Source organism: Eumetopias jubatus, unplaced genomic scaffold (genome assembly GCF_037043125.1).
Source record: "Eumetopias jubatus isolate StellerSeaLion01/CBP00866 unplaced genomic scaffold, mEumJub1_p1.0 scaffold_1, whole genome shotgun sequence".
Taxonomy (NCBI): Eukaryota; Metazoa; Chordata; class Mammalia; order Carnivora; family Otariidae; genus Eumetopias; species Eumetopias jubatus.
In genome coordinates this window covers 47462129-47486141 of record NW_028274807.1, presented here as the reverse complement: position 1 = coordinate 47486141, position 24013 = coordinate 47462129, and the positions used below count along the sequence as shown (strand labels likewise).

Genomic DNA, 24013 nt, shown 5'->3' with positions numbered 1-24013 from the left:
TTGACAGAGAGAAACACAGCGAGAGAGGGAATACAAGCAGTGGGGGTGGGAGAGGGTTCGGAAGCAGGCTTCCCGCTGAGGGGCTCGATCCCAGGACCTGGAATCATGACCTGAGCCGAAGGCAGACGCTTTAATGACTGAGCCACCCAGGCGCCCCAAGATTGAGATGCTAATCAAACAAGATTTTCCAAATGTTAACAGTTAAAGCTAAGTGATAGGTCATGGAGGTTCATTATACAAGTCTCTACTTTTGTGTTTTAAATTTCTATAATAAAACATTCAGAATTCTATATACAGTTATAATTCCATTTGTAACATATATATGTGCAGAGAAGAAAAAATAAAAAGATAAATACCAAGACATAATTATGTGTTTTACCTAAGTGATAGACAGCAGATGATTCTTATCTTATCCTATGCTTATATGTTTTAACAAAGATGAGTATTCCTTTTGCAGTCATAACAAATCTTAATTTAAAATTTAAAAAAAATGATAATACACATGCACTGGAGAACAGCTGAAGAGGAAAATAAAGCAAAGTAAAACATCCTATAATTCCAATACCCAGAGAGACCTACGTCCCCTCCCCACCTTGTCTTTAACATAGCTCAGGTAATTCCAGCCGCGATTATAAATCTTATTTTACTCATTGGCTGCATTTTCCCATTTCATTAAACAATCTTCATAAACATCATTTCTAATAACTACGAAAGAAAAACAGTCTTTTAAAACCTAAATTATTAAATAACCAAACATGACAGAAACACACATTTCAGTAAGTTGCTCTGTTCAATAAATTCTCTAGATGCAGCATGCTCATAAGATGATAAAGTCTTCTGCAACTTAAACAACTGAACACAAAAATCCTCAAATGTTATTCTTAAGTGATTAAGTTTTAGTTTCCAGTTACCTTCCAAACTTTGGCCCTCAGATCAGCGGGCAGTGGTCTCCCTTGAATTATATTTCTCAAAGTTTCAAGATCACAACCTCCGGCTTCCAGAGCTTCTTCAAGATCTTTTTCCCTAAAAAACAGGTCTTTAATAGATCAATTTTACTTATTTTTTCTTATTCAAGACTGATTTATATAAGCATGGCCTGTCAAAGGTTGTGTCTACAAAAAGAAGGTTCTCAGCAGCCAAAATGTAATGCCAAGGCATACACGGCATTTTATTTGCTTGAAAGGGAATCTCAGGTTTCATGCAATTGACTCTTATTTTGCATTTAGTTCTAATAAGCTTAGTTATGTTTTCTAAGATTAAAGAAATTTAAAAAGAGAAGACAGGGCAAGCAAGCTGACAGCACTGAAAAGTCACAATAATAGCAACTATTCATGGTAATAGTAATGACTAACACTTTATATAGCACTATCTTTGTACCAGGCACTGTTCCAAACACTGTGCCTGTGTTTTTTTAATTCTCACAACCCTATGAAGTAACCACAATCATCACTGGCCCCAGTTTACATACGTACAAGTTGAGGCAAAGAGGAGTTATACAGCTTATGATCACTTATCAAGTAAGTACTAGAGCCAAGATTCAAACCTTAACAGTTGGGTTCCAGAATTTATGTTCTTAATATTACGTTAAATGGTGGCAAGGAGGAGAAATCATAAAATTCAGCCAAGAATTCAAAGCACTGCAGTATGGGAATACTTAGTATATAACTTATACAGATATCATGCCCAGAGCACTGCCTGGCTTACAGTGTCCAATTAATGTTAGAGGAACAAAAAAGCTCTAATGGCATCACTGTATTATAAAGCAAAACAATACAATCATCAAGCAGTTATGCTCAGTCTACTATGTTTAAAGAGAAAATTAAACACGAAATAAATTTTGTTTGTATATAGTAAAAAGAATATATTTTAAAAAAACTCTCACAAATATTATGATTAGCCACAAAATAACCACTTAAAATAACTAATTCCCTCAGAATTCTCAAAAGCTGAAGTTTCACTCTTTATAATTTTAATATACAATACATAAAAAAAATCTATACAAATAAAAATCCACAACTCAGCCAATTTCTAAAAATTCTTTAAAGCAGCCCAAAAGGCAGTCTCCCACTACAATCAGGAAACCAAGATTTTGTCACATTTTTGTGTATATAGGTGGTTTTGAGAAAAATAATTTACTCCCATTCCACATTCTCTCAATAAGACGTTAATCTCCCTTAAAGACAGGATTCCAAAAATATCAGTTTAAATGTATAAATTTTTTTTAAGATTTTATTTATTTGGAAGAGAGAGGGAACACAAGCAAGGGGGAGCGACAGGCAGCGGGAGAGGGAGAAGCAGGCTCCCTGCTGAGGAGGGAGCCTAACATGGGGCTCCATCCCAGGACCCCGGGATCATGACCTGAGCCGAAGGCAGATGCTTAACCGACCGAGCCACCCAGGCGCCCCTAAATGTATAAATTTACTAAAGTGTTGCCCTTTTAAGAGGAAGGAATTAAATGAAAATGTAATCACTTGGGATCATATTCAACACAAATGTAGTGATCAAATTTGAGAGATTTCTTAACAAAGCTACTACAAATTCGTAAGAACAAGAAGATAACTAGTAACCACACAAGAAACATCTTGTTCTTTTGCCATATGGTCACCAAAGTGTTGGAGGAGAAAGAGAGGGAAAGAGATTTCAAGTCTTCTGTTGAGAAATGGTTCAGGCCTGTACATTGATAAAGAATGGGGTTTATCTTTATCTTCTGGCCAAAATGTACGAGAGCACCTGTTAGAATTTGAAAGATTGTTTGTGACCATGAAACAAAACTTAATGTGATCTTTGATGAATGCCATATTTTTAATGATTAAGTATGGAAATGAACTGAAAACACCATTGCATAAGATGGAATTCTTCTACCAAGTAAATGATGAACTAGAATTTTTCCATTTTTCAGTGCAAATATCCTGGGTTTCTTTTTGAAGTAACCTTGCCAAATCCCTTACTATTCCAGACAAAAAAGTCAGTATTTTGGGGCAAAATGCCCAACCCTCAACATACTTTTTAAATCATAATAATGTACAAGCACATCCCTGTTGATACAGCTGCTGTTGGATTCTTTGATGCTGCCCCCAGGGAACCACAAACGTGGTCTCCAGCAGTACAACCATGAGCAAGAAACCAGAAAATGCTCCAACTTAAGTACTAAAAGGAATTTCTCACAAACTAAATAATTAAAAGTAACATTAACTTCTGAACAAGGTATTCAAAAGTTCAGTTATCAGACCTTCAACATTACAAATGCACTTGTAAAAGTAGGAAAAGAGTTGAAAATAGTGAAGTTAAATAATTCATGTAAGGCTCAAGTTTCTATCAAGACACAGGAACTCTATGGCACTTAGCTCTCAAATAGAATTTTCCTTCCCTAAACCAACTCCTTCTACTTCTGAATAAGCAATACCTACATTCAAAAGCAAGATGCATGTCTGATGGAGTATGATTGGGTGTTTTGTGATTTTTTAAATCTTCTTTGATGATGGTAGCTTCTTACTGACCTCACAAGCTAAAGGTTGGTAGAAATATACTGCACACTCAGGCAGGTCCTAAAATAGAAAAGTACAGGCCTTGTCCATCTATCCTAGTTAAGTCTGAAAAATAATTGTCTACTTTGCTCAGAAGGTTCATGGCAAAATAAATTCAAAGCTTTGGGGTTGCATAGTAACAGAAATGCGTCTCTTCCCAGTTCCGTGGCACTGAAACCATATTTATTAGTATAATACTACAAATTACTGCTGATGATCCAACAATAACATATTTTCAAAACCTAAATAAAACATAATAGAATATCCCCTCACCTGATGTTCTGTGGCAAAATCACCTAATCTAAGCATTGTAACCCACGTTGTTTTAGAATTATAGCAAGGCAAACAACGTAACTACATTCATTTTAAGTTAATTTAATGCTTATTCAAGCTAGCAACTAAGTAAGATTCTTCTTCTTCAACCAAATGGTAACTTCTAGCATACGGAAGCATTTGCACAATGCAAGTTAAGAGGGCATGGTGGTGGGGGGGGGGCATGAATTTTCAAGCACTACCAAATTAAATATGGATTTCTAAATGCTTCTAGGATTAATAAATTCAATTTGAAATTCTGTACATAATTATTTTATGAATAAGCCATAAAATGAATCCATTTGAAATTATAGTTTTTAAAAGCAACTAGACTGTATATGTTGTGTTCCTAAAAATTAAAAAGTCATAGAAAATCTGCCACGGGGGTTGGGGGGACTATATATTACACTTTTTTTAAGATTTCATTTATTTATTAGTGAGAGAGACAGAGAGAGCACAAGCAGGGGGAGGGGCAGAGGAAGAGGGAGAAGTAAGCTCCTGTTTAATGGGGAGCCTGATGCAGGGCTTGATCCCAGGATCCTGAGATCTTGGCCTGAGCTGAAGTCAGACCCTTAACTAACTGAGCCACCCAGGTGCCCCTACCCTATTTTCTAAATTGTTTTTCCCCAACCATGTTCTAAAAACTTCTTTTCCCTATAATTTAAAAAATTGATGGAAACTTTAATTGTATATACTCCAAACACAAGATGAAAACAAGATTTAGTTCATCTCTCTCTTCTTTTTTTAACATACATCTTTCTGCACTCAAACTCCATATCCATTATCATCAACCATTCTCCACTCCTCCTCACCCGGCTCCCAGCCTCTGACAACCACTGACTTACTTTCTGTCTCTACACATTTACCTATTCTAGACATTTTATTTTATTTTTTAAAGTTTATTCATTTTTAAGTAATCTCAACACCCAACATGGGGCTCGAATTCACAACCCAAAATCAAGAGTCGCATGCTATGCTCTCCCAATTGAGAGAGCCAGTGCCCCAATTCTGGACATCTTATATATGGAATCTTATTTATGTGGTCTTTGTGTCTGGTTTCTTTCACTCAGCATAATGTTTTCAAAGTCTATCTATGTTGTAGCATGTATCAGTACATGATTTTTACTCCTAAACAATATTGCACTGCATGTATATATTACATTTTATTTTATTATTTTTTTGAGAGAGAGAGAGACAAAGCGCAAGCGCGCGCAAGCCTGAGCACGCACATAGGGGGAGGACAGAAGGAGAGGGAGAGAGAATCCCAAACAGGCTCCACACCTAGCTTGGGCCTTGATCTCAGGACCCTGATATCAAGACCTGAGCCAAAATCAAGAGTTGGACATTTAGGGCGCCTGGGTGGCTCAGTTGGTTAAGCGACTGCCTTCGGCTCAGGTCATGATCCTGGAGTCCCTGGATCGAGTCCTGCATCGGGCTCCCTGCTCAGCAGGGAGTCTGCTTCTCCCTCTGACCCTCCCCCCATCTCATGTGCTTTCTCTCTCATTCTCTCTGTCTCTCAAATAAATAAATAAAATCTTAAAAAAAAAAAGAGTTGGACATTTAACTGACTGAGCCACCCAGGCACCCCTATACTACATTTTATTTATCTATTCATCAGTTAATGGACATTAGAGTTGTTTTTAACTTTTTGGCTGTATGACTGTCTCAATTTTAAACATAAATATCAATAGTTCAACTGGTTAAGTATATGATGCATATATATTATTTATTAACTATTCTTCTTTTTTTTTTAAGATTTTATTTATTTATTTGAGAGAGAGAGAATGAGAGATAAAGAGCATGAGAGGGAAGAGGGTCAGAGGGAGAAGCAGACTCCCCGCCGAGCAGGGAGCCCTATGCGGGACTCGATCCAGGGACTCCAGGATCACGACCTGAGCCCAAGGCAGTCGCTTAACCAACTGAGCCACCCAGGCACCCTATTAACTATTCTTCTTAAGAAGATCTGGAAGAATTTAAAAATCAAGTCTTTTAAAACCACACCTATTATTAGGATGGCTATTATTAAAAGAAAAAACAAAACAGAAAATAAGTGTTGGCGAGGATGTGGAGAAATTGGAACCCGGTGCACTGCTGGTGAGAATGTAAAATGGTGTAGCCACAATGGAAAACGGTATGGCTATTCTTCAAAAAATTAAAATACAGGATTACCATATGATCCAGCAATTCTACTTCTGATTCTATATCCAAAAGAAGTGAAAGCAGGAACTTGAACATTGAACAGATATTTGTACACCCATGTTAATAACAGCATTATTCACAATAGCTAAAGGTGGAAGCAACCCAAATATACTTCAGTGGATAAATGGATAAATGAAATGGGGTATATACACACAAAATGGAATATCATTCAGCCCTAGAAAGGAAAGGCACTGACACATTTACAACATGAATGGATCTTGAGGACATTATGCTACGTGAAATAAGCCAATCACAAAAAGACAAATACTGTACAACTATACTTACTTGAGGTACCTAGAATAGTCAAATTCACAGAGACAGAAAGAAAATGGTAGTTGCCAGGGACTGGATGTGGGTCAGAGGTATGTCAGTATCCATTAGAACAAAACCCAAAATTGTGAAAGGTGGCTACTTCAGAGAAATGAGATGAGAAGGACATTTACTTCGCACATAGCATCAGTCAGTAAAGCTTGAGTATATTTACGTCTTATATTTGTATGGACTGCTTGAACAATTTAAGTATTTATGGATTCCTTTTTAACATTTATATCCTTTCAGTCAGCAACAACTGAGAATGAGTAAAATGATTCAGCTAAAAGCATGTTCAAAGTAGTGCTTATTATGACTATGAAAACTACAATGTAGCTGTCTTAAAATGAGTAACTGATTTAAATTAGTAGATGGAATACCAGGCAACAATTTAAAATGCTGAAAGACAATTAATGATACAGAAAATGTTTATCATACTAATGAAATATAGTAAGTTTTAAAAAATGGGCAATTTTAAAACTAACATACAGCATATATGTGTTAGAGAAATAGTACTATTCCCACTCCCCACCCACTCTTTCCCACACACGCTGGGAAGCTATTAAAAAATGTTTACTCAAGTAGAGTGCTTACAGGACAGTTTTTTTTTTTTTAAGATTTTATTTATTTGACAGAGAGAGACACAGTGAGAAAGGGAACATAAGCAGGGGGAGTGGGAGAGGGAGGAGCAGGCTTCCCGCTGTGCAGGGAGCCCGATGGCGGGGCCCTATTCCAGGACCCCGGGGTCATGACCTGAGCCGAAGGCAGACGCTTAATGACTGAGCCACCCAGGTGCCCTTACAGGACAGTTTTAATGTGTGGTTTTTTTGTTTTTTTTTTTGGAGGGGGTATTATTGTAGTCTAAAATGAACAAATATTTGCAAGAAGAAAGTAACAAGAAGGATGCTTCACTTCTTGTCCTCTGTCTTAACTCCATGGGCTAAGACCTTAAGCACATTCTTAACGCCCTAAATGTCACTCCTTTGTCCTCCTGCCTCATTCAGAAAGCTACAAATTCTCAGCATTGGGTTGGTTAATTTAACCAATTCTGCCTTCTTTTGTTCCTATACTCTGCTCAATAAAGACTTTATGGGAAAATAAAGTAAGACAATTTTATGATGCTATCATAAATTCACCATCTTCTCTACCTGCTTGCCATCAATGCTGGCTGAAAATTTCCTATTCACCACTTTCTTCAGAACACCTTACACAGTCACTTTACCTCATCTGACTTGAAAGAAAAAACATAGGCCAGCAGGCTTCTCTTCCCTTTGATCTCAGCCCCTCTCCAAAAACAAACAGAAGCAACAAACCATCACCTCCAGACATCATTTCTGTCTTTCCTCTCTGCACAGACATCTACGTATCCTTGCCCTAGCCTTAACACTGGTAACTTCACCTGGGTCTCCTCTCTTCCCCTGAACTCCTCTGAGGCCATGTGCCACCAATTATCCCCTCTCTCCTATCTCCCACTTTCTCTTTTTCCAATAAGCTCAATATTGGCATTAGAAACAACATCACCACCACCACAAAAGCTCCTCCAAAATTTCCCTTCCATCTAGTTACCAAACTCTTGGTTGTTCCTTTCACAGCAAGCTTTCTGAAAGAATTCTCAACATTGTAAGTCACTATTTCTCCCTCATCTTCTCCTCAATTCCCTCTTCTACTCCCCCGGTGTCATTTCTCCTCCCTCTTTCACCCCTACCACTCCATAGGGCCACTCTCCCTATGCTCCCCACTTCCTGCCTAATATCCAAATCTTTACCTTAATTTAACCTTTCCAAGGCATCTGACAACTCTTCTTTCTTCAAAAAAGATATACAAATGACCAGTAAGTCATGAAAAGACATTCAACATCATTAGCCATTAGGGAATTTTAAATCAAAACCACAATGAGATACCATTTTCACAAGAATGGCTAATATCAAAAAGACACACTAAATTTCATACCCATTAAGATGGCCAGTATCAAAAAAAGGACAAGAATGTGGAGAAATTACAATCCTTGTGCACTGCTGGTGGGAATGTAAAATGGTATAGCCACTGTGGAAAAGTTTGGCAGTTACTTAAAAGTTATAGAGAATTACCATATAATCTAGCAATTCCACTTCTGGGTATATATCCAAAAGAACTAAAAACAAGGACTCAAACAGTTATTTCTACATCCACATTCATAGCAGCATTATTCACAAGAGCCAAAAAGTGGAAACAACTCAAATATCCATCAATGAATGGGTAAACAAAATGCAGTATATACATACAATGAAATATCAGCCTTAAAAAGGAAGGAAATTCTGACAGATGGTACAACATGGATGAACTCTGAAGACAAGTGATAAGTGAAATAAACCAGCCACAAATGAGTAAATACTGTATGATAGAGATAGAAAATAGAAGTTACCAGGGGCTACAGGTAAAAGGTGAATGGGAAGTTATCATTTATTAGTTATAAAGCATCTGTTTGGGATGATGAAAAATTCTGGAAATGGATAGTGGTGAGTGATGGTTGGACATAACTGTGAATGTACTTAATGTCACCAAATCATACATGTTAAAATGGTAAAACTTAATGTTATATATATTTTACCTCATAAAAAAGACAACAAAAAACTTGTACATCAGCGCTTATGATGGTATTATTTATAATAGCTAAAAAGTAGAAGGAATCCAAAAGTCCATCACCTGATGAATAAATAAAATGTGACGTATTCATACAATGGAGTATTACTCAGCAATAAAAAGGAATAAAGTATTGATACATGTAACACGTTGATAAACCCTGAAAACAGTATGCTAAGTGAAAGAAACCAGACACAAAGGCCACATATTGTATGATTCCACCCACATGAAATGTCTAAAGCAGACAAATGTACAGAGATAGAATCAGTGGTTGTCAGGGGTCTGGAGTGACAAGGAATGAGAGTGACTGCTAATGGGTAGGGGGTTTCTTTTGGGGGTAATAAAAAGTCTAAACTTAAATCATGGTGATGACTGCCTGACACTTTGAATATAGTGAAACCAATGAACTGTATGCATACTTCAAATGGGTGAATTTTATGGTACATAAATTATATGTCAATAAAAATGTTATAAAAGAAGTAACTGTATCAGAAAAGGTTTAGGAATAGTTTAATTTAGGGCTTTCAAATGAATCTACTGTGTCAAACTCTCATTTACCATTTCAATGAAGGAGTGTATCACATGAAGGGTTCAAGCCACACCTTAGGTTAAGGGGTAAGAGCTTGCCTTGCCTCTTTAATTCCTCGAGCTAATACCAGTTCATTTAACTACCATTGTGGAAAAGGAACAAACTCCTACACTATTGACATGGCAGCTCAATAGCAAGACCACCAAGGAACTGAGGATATAAAGGCTTTGAGGCAACATATTACAGAGAAAATACTATAAAGTTTAAAATCAGAAAATGTGACATCAGACTCTATACACTTAACAGCTGCATGACCTAGAATACAAACTTATTCTTCACCTATAAAATGGGGATAGTACTGGATAGTACCAGTACCATGAATCAAGAAGTGAGAAGTATTCATACAGCATATGAATTATTTTCTGTTCCACCAGAGTATCCCTCCCACTCCTCTTTCCATTCCATCTTAATGCCTACAGCTTGCCTGAATCTGTCCTTTTCAACTCTCTTTCTGGATAGACTCCATAGGCAATGAAGCCTTCACTGTAGTTGTCAGACAGTAAGTTGTTCACATGAACCATTTATGGGTACACATAACAGAAATCCTGAGACAAACGAGACAATAATAAAACATGGAAAAGAGAAAACACATATGTGGGAACACTAAGTCACTTTTCATTTAGTTAAGAATAAATATTTAAAGGCAAAATTAGCACTCAATATATGTTTTTTAAAGAAATAGAAAGCATTCATACAAAATAATGAAACAGCCCTAGAATTAAGCAATTAGTAATCATTCCTAGCAACTTATTAGTCTGTATGATTTCTCATAGTCTATTCAACTTCAGAATAACACTCTTGTCACCTCAGCATATTGAGATAAATTTCTAACTTTAGACAGGATGTCCTCCGAATGGAAAAAATTTTTTAAATTCATGAAGCCTTTCAGTCTACCGAGTAAACCAAATCAAACCAAATTCTTAAATTCTAATCCTTTTTGAAAGACCTAAATGTGAGACAGGAGTCCATCAAAATCCTAGAGGAGAACGCAGGCGGCAATCTCTTCCACCTCGGCCACAGCAACTGCTTCCTAGACACGTCTCCAAAGCCAAGGGAAACAAAAGCAAAAATGAACTATTGGGACTTCATCAAGATAAAAAGCTTTGCACAACAAAGGAAACAGTCAACAAAACTAAAAGGCAACCTACAGAATGGGAGAAGATATTTGCAAATAGTATTTCAGATAAAAGGCTAGTATCCAAAATCTATAAAGAACTTATCAAACTCAACACCCCAAAAACAAGGAATCCATTCAAGAAATAGGCAGAAGATGGGGCATCTGGGTGGCTCAGTCGTTAAGTGCCTGCCTTAGGCTCGGGTTGTGATCCCAGAGTCCTGGGATGGAGCCCCGCATCAGGCTCCCTGCTCCACAGGAAGCCTGCTTCTCCCTCTCCCACTTCCCCTGCTTGTGTTCCCTCTCTCGCTGTGTCTCTCTCTGTCAAATAAATAAAATCTTAAAAAAAAAAAGAAAGAAATAGGCAGAAGACACCAACAGACATTTCTCCAAAGAAGACATTACAAATGGCCCACAGACACATAAAGAAATACTCTACATCACTTGGCATCAAGGAAATACAAATCAAAACCACAATGAGATACCACCTCACACCAGTCAGAATGGCTAAAATTAACCACTAAAGAAACGACAGATGTTGGCGAGGATGCGGAGAAAGAGGAACCCTCCTACACTGTTGGTGGGAATGCAAGCTGGTGCAGCCATTCTGTAAAACAGTATGGAGGTTCCTCAAGAAGTTAAAAATAGAGCTACCCTATGACCCAGCAATTACACTACTAGGTATTTACCCCAAAGATACAAATGTAGTGATCCAAAGGGGCACCTGCACCCCAATGTTCACAGCAGCAATGTCCACAATAGCCAGACTGTAGAAAGAGCGGCGATGTCCATCAACAGATGAACAGATAAAGAAGATGTGGTATATATATATATGTATATATATATATACATATATATATACACACACACACACATATATATGTATATATATATATATACACAATGGAATATTACTCAGCCATCAGGAAGGATGGATACTTAGCATTTACATCGACATGGATGGAACCAGAGAGTATTTTGCTGAGCGAAATAAGTCAATCAGAGAAAGACAATTAACATATGGTTTCACTCATATGTGGAATATAAGAAACAGTACAGAGGATCACAGGGGGAGGGAAAACTGAATGGGAAGAAATCAGAGAGGGAGAAAAACCATGAGTGACTCTACAGGAAACAAACTGAGGGTTGCTGGAGTGGTGGTGGGTCGGGGGATGGGGTAATTGGGTGATGGGCATTAAGGAAGGCACGTGATATGATGAGCCCTGGGTGTTATACGCAACTGATGAATCCCTGAACACTAGATCTGAAACTAATGATGTACTATTGTTGGCTAGTTGAATTTAAATAAAAAAAAAAAATCTAATCCACTACAAAAAAAAAAAAAAAGACCACATGGGACCTAGAATATACGTTAATCACCTAAACTTCAAAGAGTACAGAGAAACTATAGACAAAAACCAATTACCAATTTTTTTCCAATTTTTAAAAATTAATTTTGTATCTTAAAGTGATTGGGGTCTAAGATATATTATTGTTTGATAAAAATAAAAATTTAAAAGCTGCACTATTAAGGAAATCAATAAAAGCCCAATAAAATACCCCTGCTATGTAAACATCTTAAACATGTTATTTTTACTGTATAGGATATTACTCAAAATTCTGAGTCTGCCAGGAGTATTAAAGAGAGCCAAGAGACAGAATGGACTCAGAACTTACAGCATTCAAAAATATAAAGAACAAAATAGCCTATGATGACTGTTTCCTCAAATATTTTCACATTTGCTTATTTAAATAGGTCCTACATGACCTACTCCCTTTCAAAGTACTCTCTCCCCCTCCTTTTCCAGTTCAACTCCTTGCAAACAGTAATCACCACTCATCTCTACTTACTCTCTCCTCATTCACTCAAACCCTCCATCCTTTTACTGAAACTGCTCCAAAAAGTCATTAATCATCTATCTCAGGGTGCTCAAATAAATAAATAAGTAAAATATTTTAAAAAATCATCTATCTCAGTCCTTGTCCTCTTTACATACTCTGCAAAGTTAGATTCTCTTCTTAAAACACTCAAGTTTCCATTACTTTCCTATACCTCTCTCTAACCCTTGCTCTGAATTTTGTTTCCCTGCTAAAAGTACTCTTTTATTCAAACTTTCAATAAATATATATTGAGCACAACTACCTACTAGCCACTGTGCGAGGTACTGGAGATCTAGCTGGCGGTTCCAAGTTTTATCTTAAGTCCTATTATCTGAAACCCACTCAAAAAAGTTGGGAACAGCTCCTTCTGAAGTGCAGTCTGTTTGGATTTGTCTGGAATGTATATCACTATGAGCACAGATTAAACCACAACAGGCCAGCTTGCCTACATATATATTACATCCATGCACAAGCCTCTGATCAATTACTTAAAACTCAAAAATGACCAGCTAACTAGTTCTAAGCACCAGCCCCAGATTGTGTAACAGTGTCAAGTTGCACATGTAAAGTTGTGGTTCCATGACTTACTTTGTGCCACCTTATTTCCGGTTATTTCTTAATGCCTAAGTCCCTACACATCAGCATCAAAAGCTTTGTCTGAACTTATTTTGCTACTATTGTTAGCAAACTGGTTACAAATTACTACCACACCAATACTCCTTAATTAGTTCCTGAATATTTTGTGTGGTATTTGGTAGAAATGAAAATAAAACAACTTTGTTACACATTTACTCCTACAGTAGATATGGATGAAGTTCAACGACCATTATACGTAATGTATAACATTTTTATTTTATTTATTTATATATTTTTTAAGTAAGCTCTATGCGGGGCTTGAACTCATGACCCCAAGATCAAGAGTCTCATTCTCTACCAACTGAGCCACCCAGGCACCCATGCATAACTTATTTTTAAATACCAATCTCAAACCATCAAAACTTTTTTTTAAGAAAGTTTTTTAATTATATTTATTTATTTTGAGAGCAAGAGAGTGAGCAAGCTGGAGAGTGGGGTGGGGGAGACAGAGGGAGGGCGAGAATCTCAAGCAGACTCCACACCCAACATGGAGCCTGACGTGGGGTTCCATCTCACAAACCTGAGATCACAACCTAAGCCAAAATCAAGCATCAGACACTTACCCAACTAAGCCCTTCAAGCCATCAAAACTTTCTTTTTTTTTTTTAAGACTTTTTAAATTTATTTGACAGAGAAAGAGAGACAATGAGAGAGGGAACACAAGCAGGGGGAGTGAGAGAGGGAGAAGGAGGCTCCCTGCCAAGCAGGGAGCCCGATGCGGGGCTCGATCCCAGGACCCTGGGATCATGACCTGAGTCAACGGCAGACGCTTAATGACTGAGCCACCCAGGCGCCTCCATCAAAACTTTCTAACAGCAAACAGTATGAGACATATTAAGAAATGACCATGATACCTTACAGTTTATGAGAACAAAATATGGTAATTATGAAATCTTGATGTTATCTGGATTTTTGTCAGAAGCAGACACACTTATTACAGCATTTTAATAAGTTGTATATTTGAACGCCAAGAGAAAAAAAAATCCCATTCACCGGGTTTAGAAAAAAATTAGTGAAATTTTGTATCAGGATCAGATCCACAAAAGCAGCTTTGGTAGATTCCCTTCCCAAATAATCTAACCCTCTCCAGAATTTATATTTAAGCAGGATCTTGTGCCAAGAAGGTGTAAATCTAGTCCTCTATGCTTGACAAGCCAAACATGGTATCTACAGTATTTCAGCACTGTGCAAAAGGCAAAGGAGACAGAGATCATAGAATGCTGCTCTGTAAACTACTAAAATTAACTACAAATGGAACAGATGCTTTAAATCTTCAGACTTATTTTTGATCCATAATCCATGTAGATCAAATTGCACCAATGATACCAATGCGGTGTGCCCCTTCTGCTAAGAAAAAACTCAGGAATTTTTGCCTAAGCAAAAGAATAAAAAAAAACAGCTTAAGCAGCTTCTCATAACTTTTACTCTATGTATAATGTTGCAATGCATTTGCTGTAAGCCTTTGCTTGCAAAATGGAAGAATATTTTCTTTACTAATGGGAAGTTGACTTTAGAGAGTGCTCCAAAGCCTTTCCTCTTTCACGCTTCCTCAAAATAAAAAATCCCTAATATACTGTTCTTTTCTATACATAAGAGGTGACTTTCCAGCGCTCCTTTTTTTAAAATATTTATTTATTTATTTTTGAGAGAGAGAGAGAGAGAGAGAGAGAGAGAGAGTGCAGGTGTATGCGGGGGCGGGGGAGAAACAGACTCACTGCTGAGCCCAGAACTCAAGGGACGTGGGGCTCCATCTCAGAAACCTGAGATCATGACCTGAGCTGAAATCAAGAGCCAGGCGCTCAACAACTGAGCCACCCAGGCACCCCGACTTTCCAGCACTTTCACTGCACAAAGAAATGCACCAGGTTTCCCCCACCCCATCAAAGCAGTAGTTTATTTGGAAAAGAGAGTATGTCCTTTGCCCAGGAGAATGAATGGGATAAAAACACAAGTCAACATAAAACAGCACATTACTTATTTCTATCATAAGTGTCAAATTTATCCAAAATGTAATGAGAAAAGAAACACTACCAATATTCCTTTCCTTGAAACCATCATTTTAGAAAATAAAGGAACACTACTACAAATGAGGTGACAACACTGCACGTCTTTCCAAGGGTACTTTACCAATGGAGATTAGTTTGGCAAAGAAATACACAATAGATTTTTTTTTTTAACTTGCATTGCAATCATCAATGATATCGCTTCTCGGCCTTTTGGCTAAGATCAAGTGCAATCATCAATGATAATTTGATTAAAGAGAATCTCATTTACCTTTGTGTCAGTGGTTAAACCTAAATAGAATCTACAAAATAAAGCTCAAGAATTGCTAGTATTTAACTGCACAGCTATATGAGATAAATACATTCTTCTATGGGTCACTTTTATACTCAAAACAAAGTTTAGAAACTCCTGAAAGGGGAAAGTAACCACAAGAGAGCTATTTTAAAACCAAGTTTCTTGGGGCACCTGGGTGGCTCAGTTGGTTGAGCATCTGCCTTCAGCTCAGATACTGATCCCAGTGTCCTGGGATCAAGCCCTGTGTCAGGCTTCCTGCTCAGTAGGGGAGGGAGGCCATCTGCTTCTCCCTCTCCCTCTGCTCCTAACCATCCCCTTGTGTGCTCCCTCTCTCTCTCAAATAATTAAATAAAATCTTTAAAAAGAAAAAAAAAAAGTTTCTTGTTTCTCCAATATCCTGAATAAAACAACAGAAAAATTACTGAGCTGATAAAGTTATTAAACTGTATAATTACTTCTATTTTCTAATTAAATATCACTATGTTCTCAAAGACTGTATATAATAATTTTATTTTATATGATATAGGTACATGTAATATAATTATATTACTTACATAATGTATTTAACATAATTATACAAATACATTTAAATATATAACATCAGATATGTACATATTATCTAAATGTGAATATATAAGCATAATATCTCAAGATCAAAAACTAATCTATTTATTTTTGGCAAGGGTATAAGAATACATTAGGAAAACTAAAGAGCTTCAAAGCTATAGTATATAATGCTCTATATCATATCCCACCATATCAATCATGAATTGTCCCTTTTTGTGTATATAAGACAGACAATGTGGTACACAGCTTATGCATATCCTTACAGCTTTATAGGTGCCACAGATACATATGTTCAACAATGCATATCTTAGAATATTGTGCCTTTCAAAACACACTTTCAAAAACACAAGATTGAGCATAGACTAGCACATTTTAATTTTTATTTATTTTTAGCTTTTTTAAGTAGGCACCACACTCAGCATAGAGCCCAACACAGGGCTTGAACTCACAACCCTGAGATGAAGACCTGAGCTGATATCAAGAGTCAGACGCCTAACTGACTGAGCCACCCAGGTGCCCCAGGACTAACATATTTTTAATTGGGTTCTCTCTGGGTGTCAAGTTCAAGTATACGTGAAATACATAATATATGCAATCAACTTTAGAAAGAACACAGGGCTGAAAGAGACAGAAGTTTAAGTCCCAGATTTTCCACTAACTGGGTTTGTCATCTGACAGTCCTAAGCCTGTCTTCTCATCTCTAACCAGAAAACTACAATAATTCATAACTTCCCCTTCTCATAGAATTGTTGTAAAAGCCAAATGAGATAGTATAAATGAGCATTACATAAGAGATAAAGCCCTATGCAAACATATAGTATTTTTCTTATATCCTGCTAAAATTATTAAATATCACCATAGCAACTAATTTTATGTAACCACTGCTTTAAAGCAAGAAAAGCACACACTACAGTATTCCCACCCAACTATGAAATGCTATGTTAGCTTAAGGATAAGAAAAAACTCCTTTAACTCTCAAGAAAGAGAGAGGAAACTTGAAACAAATGATTTAATGATTTAATTGCTGATCATTTTTTCAGCTCAGGTCAGAGGTTAGACAGACTCTTAAAAACAAATATACATGAAATTTCAGGAAATAGGCTTTTTTTAAAATTGGTTCTTAACTTACTGCTCTTGCATTTCCACAAGAAACAATTTGTTCTTGTAAGCCTAACATGGGACTGATTTTCCATTCATAATTCTCAATATCTAAATAAGTTACTTCAAGCACTGTCCCCTTTCAAGCTATATAATCCTATTCAAGCAAGTCAGAACAATGCAACTTCTGGCTTCTGGTTTTAAATCTGTCTCAAATTTTTTCTAAAACACCACACAGAAGCTTGAATATAACCAGTATTTAGTTAATGTCTGCTGAATGCTTTGCTAAACTCTGTTTTGCTTTTTGAGACATGAGGGAAACCACTGTTTTTAGTTTATACCAAGTAGAATCCACATTGTAGCATAAGCAGAAGAAATGATTTGCCACACAAGAGTTTATCAATTCTGTTCAGAAGACACCTACTCATAAGTTGGCTGTGTATTGCAGCACACTTAACAGGGTGCTCCAGAATTACCTGACTTGTCTCTAAGATAGGGAATGCACCCTGTACTCTTTACCTTAAGTACAAATAAAGGAAAATAAATTAACTGAATACTTTTTTTGGCACGCAAAAACCAATTACTAACATCCACAGGAGCAAAATCCTAGAACTGAATTATTATTTAGGAATTAGCTTTAAAAACAGGGGCACATGGGTGGCTCAGCTGGTTGGGCAACTGTTTGGCTCAGGTCATGATCCTGGAGTCCCGGGATCGAGTCCCACATCGGGCTCCCTGCTCGGCGGGGAGTCTGCTTCTCCCTCTGACCCTCTCCCCTCTCATGCTCTCTCTCTCTCTCTCTTTCTCTCTCTTTCAAATAAATAAATAAAATCTTTAAAAAAACAGTAAAATCTGAATTATAAGAAAAACATTAATGTAAACAGTATAAACAAAATAAATCTTAATTTCTTTTTTTAAGACTTCTTAATTTCTAATCATTGTCTGCATTCTGCTTATAGTTTACAAAATCAAACAGTTGTCACTTAAAAACCCCTAATTCAAAACAATAAGGTTTATTTTCCTTTTCCTTTTCTTCAAGGTAATACCTAGTCTGCCCAGAACCACAAGCTGCTAATATTCCTCTTAAACAACGAGTTCCATTCTCTTTCATATTAAATATATTTCTTATATGTAAATATACTGATTATATCATGTCTGAAATTGCAATCACCTACTCCTTAAATCTCTCCTATTTCAATGCTTATGAAATGGGAAGCACTGAGAACACTATTTACAAAGTGCACAGAACTTTGAAAAAGACCGTATTATTCCCAAACAATTCTATTCACATTTCAAATGAAAAATAAAAGCTTCTTTATGAACTGCTACTTTTACAATTTTATGAAAAGTTTAGCAATAAATATAATCATGATTTTAAAGTGAATATTGTACAAAAATTTTAAACTAAACTCAGGATACCAACAGTTGTAAAATTAATATGTATATAAAATATATTTTTTAAATTATGACTTTACATGTTTAGGCCTTATGTCAGGAAGAACGCCTCAGAAAATGAGAAACTTTTGTTCCAAATCCAAGGCGGACTGCTTCAATACCGAGAAGAGTAATTATCAATCTCTGAACTGTAAAAATTTAACATTTGTTTGACTTTTACAAACCAATAGCTTGTTTAAATTTAAATAATTTCAAACTCGCGGGCACCTGGCTGGCTCAGTCAGTAGCACATGAGACTCTTCATCTCAGGGTCATGAACTCAAGACCCATATTGGGAGTAGTTTACTTAATAGAAAAAAAAATTTTTTTTAATAATAATTTCAAACTCGCTATAAACATTTTTAAAGGATTTGTCCACACCTTCTGAGCTTACCTGGCCGCAGTTTCAGAAAGTTAGAGAGCTATTTTCTGAAAAGGTGAGCATACAAGCAGACGATTACACAGTTCACAAAAACAATGGAGTCAGAAAATGTATATGAAATGACAGGTTGGTATGTTATTGCACATGATTTTACAAAAGTCATTTAGACAATAAACATCTACTTAGCCACCTGCTATCAGCCACTGCCCTTGAGGAGTTCACTATGTAAACAGCAATGACAAATCATATAATCAGATAAATTACAGCATAATGTGTTAGGGGAAAAAATATAGCAGGTAACATATAGAGATAAATTCCTCTGGCCAATTGATTTTGAGCTATACATCATCTAGAACCTTGCTAAAGAGTATGGTCCATGAAGCAGCAGAATTGCCATCACCTAGAAGCTAGTCAGTCAGAAATCTCAGGTCCCAAGCAAATCTAGTGAATCTACATTTTAACAAGATCCCCAGGCTTTTTTAAAAAAAAGATTTTATTTATTTATTCATGAGGGAGAGGCAGGCTCCCAAGGAGCAGGGAGCCCGATGCGGGACTCAATCCCAGGACCCTGGGATCATGACCTGAGCGGAAGGCAGATGTTTAACTATCTGAGCCACCCAGGCGCCCCCCAGGTAATTCTAATGCACATTTAAATTTTGAGAAGCATTGGCCTGGAACATAACTGAAAATACGCAAGTGTCATCTTGTACTTTTAAGATCTTTGGGCCCCATCCTTAGCCATTTTTACAAATGTATACACAATTTTAACATGGTCAGCTACCCAGTTTCACAGATTAAGAAAACAAACTGGGAAATATCACTAACAAAGAAAGAAAACAGAAAAAAACTAACAAAAAGCAATCTCAAAAAGAGATGGCTGTATGCGGCCATTTAACATAGCAACAATCCACCCTTTCTGCCTAGATAGGTCTCACTGTAATACTGAAGTGTAATAGTAATTGATATTCTTAAATGTGCCTCCTCTAACTAGACCACAAATTCCTTGAGGACAGGAACCTAGTTTTATTCTTACACACTTACATCTGTAAACTGAATGACCCTAAGTCACTGAGCTAAGTTCCAGTTAGGCAATGAGATATATAACACATTTCAGAAAGAGTTACAATAAAAATGTGACTTGGGGCACCTGGGTAGCTCAGTCGGTTAAGCATCTGACACTTGATTTCAGCTCAGGTCATTATCTCAGGGTCGAAAGATCAAGCCCAGCATGGAGCCTGCTTAAGATTCTCTCTCTCCCTCTCCCTCTGCCCCTCCACCACCACCACCACCACCACATACACTCTCTCTACAAAAAAAAAAAAAAAAAAAAAAAAAAAGTGACTTTTTTTGGATAGAGTAAACCCTGCCCATTCCATAACAATCCATTCACTAGTCTAAGAACAGAGGCTTTACCAAATCTATGGCTCCAAATCCAAATGTCTTCTCTGATTGTACTCAAACTCACTCCTAGGGGACACCCCGGAGTGGAGTAAGCAGAGAAAAAGAAGATTACATGAGAATGAAAGGAGAGCAGAAATCACGGAACGACTCAGGGTTCCTCCATTCATGAAAATATAAACAACAAAAATTGAAAGTCACTAGCTCCATGTTCCTTGCCTCTGTGAATCAGGCTCATATTCACAATCCTCCTAAGAACTTCTCAAAGATGCTTTAACTCTAGAAACATTTCTCATGGCCTCCAATAGGCTGAACAGAGAAGGTTTATGATACAAAAATTCACACTTCCAAGACAGCAAATTTCATGAAGTTCTAGTCCTCACTCTCCAAATAATCATTAGTTTTCTTGCCTATGTCCATACTCATACTAGTACTCCATTCAGAGGCCTTTCCCATCTGTTAATCTGAATGCACTATCCAATGTTAGCCACTAGCCATGTGTGGCTATTTAACATTTGAAATGTGGCTAGATCCAATTGAGATGTTGGGTAAAGGTAAAATACATGTTGAATTTTGAAGGCTTGTTACCAAAAAAGATGTAAAATTATCTAATTGGTTTCTTTTGACAATGATTGAAATAATATTTTGGATATAATTAATTTCAACTGCTTTTTGTTTTTTGTTTTAATTTCTAATGTGGCTATTAGAAAATTTTAAATTATAGGGGCACCTGGCTGGCTCAGTTGAGATAACATGTGACTTTTGATTTCAGGTTGTGTGTTTGAGCCCCAGGTTGGGTGTAGAGATTACTTAAAAATTAAAAAAATAATAATAATAAATCTTAAAAAGAAAATTTTAAATTACATATGTGGCCCACATTATACTTCTATTGGACAACACTAGTCTGAATCCTGTTGATTCTTCAAGGCCTAATTCAAACACCTTTGCTTCCATGAAGCTTTCTCCAATAACTGCAAATGAAGTGGCTTCTGCGCCCCCCCCCCGAAATCCCATAACACTTTCACTCACATTCCCAAAGAGCTGGATCAATTTTACCTTGTTACTGAGTGTAACTGTCACAGCTCCAATATAAGCAAACTGAGAAAAGAAACTACATGTAGGTCACCGGTTAAGTTTTCCTCTTACACCTTGGAGAGTACATGCATGCACTAAGGTGATACTGGATGTCTGCTAACTGAGAGTTGAGTTTCTCAGTTACTATATTATCTAACCCTTTCAATGATTTCCATTTCTTTCTCAAGGATTAAAGTCCATGTCTAAAATGTCCTGTATAATTTTGGGCAAACAGCTTTATTACATGAGCTGTATACACGTCATGTGATGAAAGAGCAAATCTAAAACTATCTAATACATGTGGTCAATATACTTAAATAGAAAAATTCAAAAAGCCTCTAAGGGTTTCATATTTTTTTATGATATCGTCCCTAAAAATATATTTTAAAGATAAACTATTTCAAAAGTAGGAGCCTTTCCCAAAGATTAACGACACTGGATGACTAAAGTCCACCGAAAATTATTGGAGGTCCCTCCTCCCCACAACCCTGAGTATAAGTCAGGTAAGCACGCAAAGGCTTGGGAGCAGCAAGAGCAATGTCCAGAAAGCATCCAAAGCTGTAAAGACTGAGCTGTGAGGCAAGTGGTCGTAAGAAAAAAAGACGACTTGTGTGAGACGAATAGTGGAAACTGTTGAAATGCAAAACAATAAAAACTAGAATAAAAAACATCTGAACTCTGTGGGAGGGATCCTCCCTGGGTGTATCTCTCAACCTCTCAGGCAAAGGTAGCGGTGGTAATTTCAAGTGTCTTCAAATGGTATTCTAGAGCCTCAGATCTATATCGGCGCAACTTCCTTCCGAACCAACATACTCTAACTCCCAGGGCCACATATTCCGGCCAAACCCACCCCTGAAGCCACCCTCTCCAGCACGTTTTGGACCGGTGAACGAAACAGGGTGACCGAACTGAGGCCCAGTACCTGGGCGACACCCCTCTCCCTTGGAGTCGGGCCTCAGCCCCTCTGGCTTGACGGAATTGGCTGAAAAGACCCAGCCGGCAGAGGGGGCGGGGCAGGGCAGTGGACTTTGTCCAGGACGGGTCTTCCCGTTCCACGCTGGCGCCTGCCGGTGCCTCCAGGACGGGCAGGATGGTGAGAAGGAAGAATAGAGGGGCAATAAGAATCAGCCCTGGGCTTTCACTCACCAGCCGTCAATGCTTGACGTTGGCCCTAACAGGACCTCTTCTCCTTCCGCCATTGCTGTTGACGTCCACGTCTCTTTGCCGAAAAGTGGACCCGGCGCCGGGACCGACTCGGAGACCCAATGTCGTAAAAGATTCTCGGCAGTCTGGGACTGAGCTTCTGGAGAGGAAAAGAAAGAGGAAGGAGGCAAGAGACGGGAGGAACGCAACGTCACGACATCCCCACGGCGAAAGGCAGCTTGGGGGAGGAGACTTAGTCAAAGCTGTTGTGCCCTTTCAAAGACTACATGTCCCAGGATGCCCCGGGGACCCGGACGGAATGAGGGAGTAGGGAGAGTGGGCGGACCTTGATGAGGGAGCGTGACCTGGTGAAAGGCCTTGTGAGCGTCGCTTTTTAGCGTCCCTTTGGCTTCTTCATTACGTCTTGGCGTCCTTCTTAACAAAATCAGAATTGGGAGTCCTAACTAGTGGAGAGAGTAGGAGGGGGGAGAATTCCACAGGGAAGGTGAAGGTAGGAGGATAGCCACACTAGTCATTTCCTGCTGTAACAACTCGGTTGGGTGTAAGAAAGGTCACGCCCACCCCTATTTGTGGGGCGCGGTCAAAAGTACAAATGGAGGCCACATACTTTCTGCCTGAATACTTAGAAGTTGTTTGAAAACAAGCGCTAAAAATAAAGGAAATAGGTCCAACCTAATAACCTGGAAGGTCAAATCCAAATTCAGATATCTAGAACTCCTGGAGTCCCAAATAGAGCTGCCACATTTCTTCTCTTCCCGCCGTACTTCCTTTCCAGTTCACTCCACAAGTGTGGGCACCTTGGCCTCCACGTCCAAACTAGGTCCACACCACCACCATAAAAGGAGCAGCCTCTTGTCTCCCCTTACCATTCCGGGTGGGCACAAGCTCAGGAGGATGGACCTAGGGAAATGCTTTTCCAAGCCTTGAAACCAACACCGATGAAGTAGAGATGCATGTAGCAATATGAATAAATCGGAAAAATATAATGTTGAATGGACAAAACAGATTGCAGAAGTTTAGGTAAGGTACGGTGTCATTTATATTTGGTGTTAAAAATAGGCAAAACAATATACTGTTTATGAATAGATGCATATGTGCTTTTAAAAATGAAGGGGAAGGATAGAAAAACTGGAATGGCATTTCTCATACAGCCAGACATTAGTTAAAGCAGTGAAAACAGATTTTATTCAGAAACTACTGACAGTACGGGAAAGAGCTGAGCTCCGTTCCAATTGGTGCAGAGGTGATTAGAGGTTTTAAAGGGAGAATGAGGGAGTAGGGAGAGTGGGGGCTCATTAGAGTCAGAGCAGTGAAAAATTACAAAGGGTTAGCCAGTGTGTGATTAGGCCAGCTGTGTCTGCTAGCTGGCAATTTTTGAAGTTAGGATTCTATCCTCCCACAGAGGCTGAAGGACA

The 24013-nt window shown here is 37.8% G+C and overlaps 1 protein-coding gene across 2 annotated transcripts in view; it reads right to left on the bottom strand.

Moving 5' to 3' along the window:
• Positions 1-22813, bottom strand: part of TBC1D23 (TBC1 domain family member 23) — a 55823-nt gene extending 33010 nt beyond the window's left edge. For both annotated transcript variants that reach the window (XM_028119164.2, XM_028119165.2), the window contains exons 1-2: positions 22581-22813; positions 912-1023 (exon numbers count right to left, since the gene is read on the bottom strand). In XM_028119164.2, coding sequence (XP_027974965.1) covers positions 912-1023; positions 22581-22633 — 165 coding nt within the window. In that variant the 5' untranslated portion in view covers positions 22634-22813. The remainder of the gene's footprint in view (positions 1-911; positions 1024-22580) is intronic.
• Positions 22814-24013: the final 1200 nt, after the last annotated feature.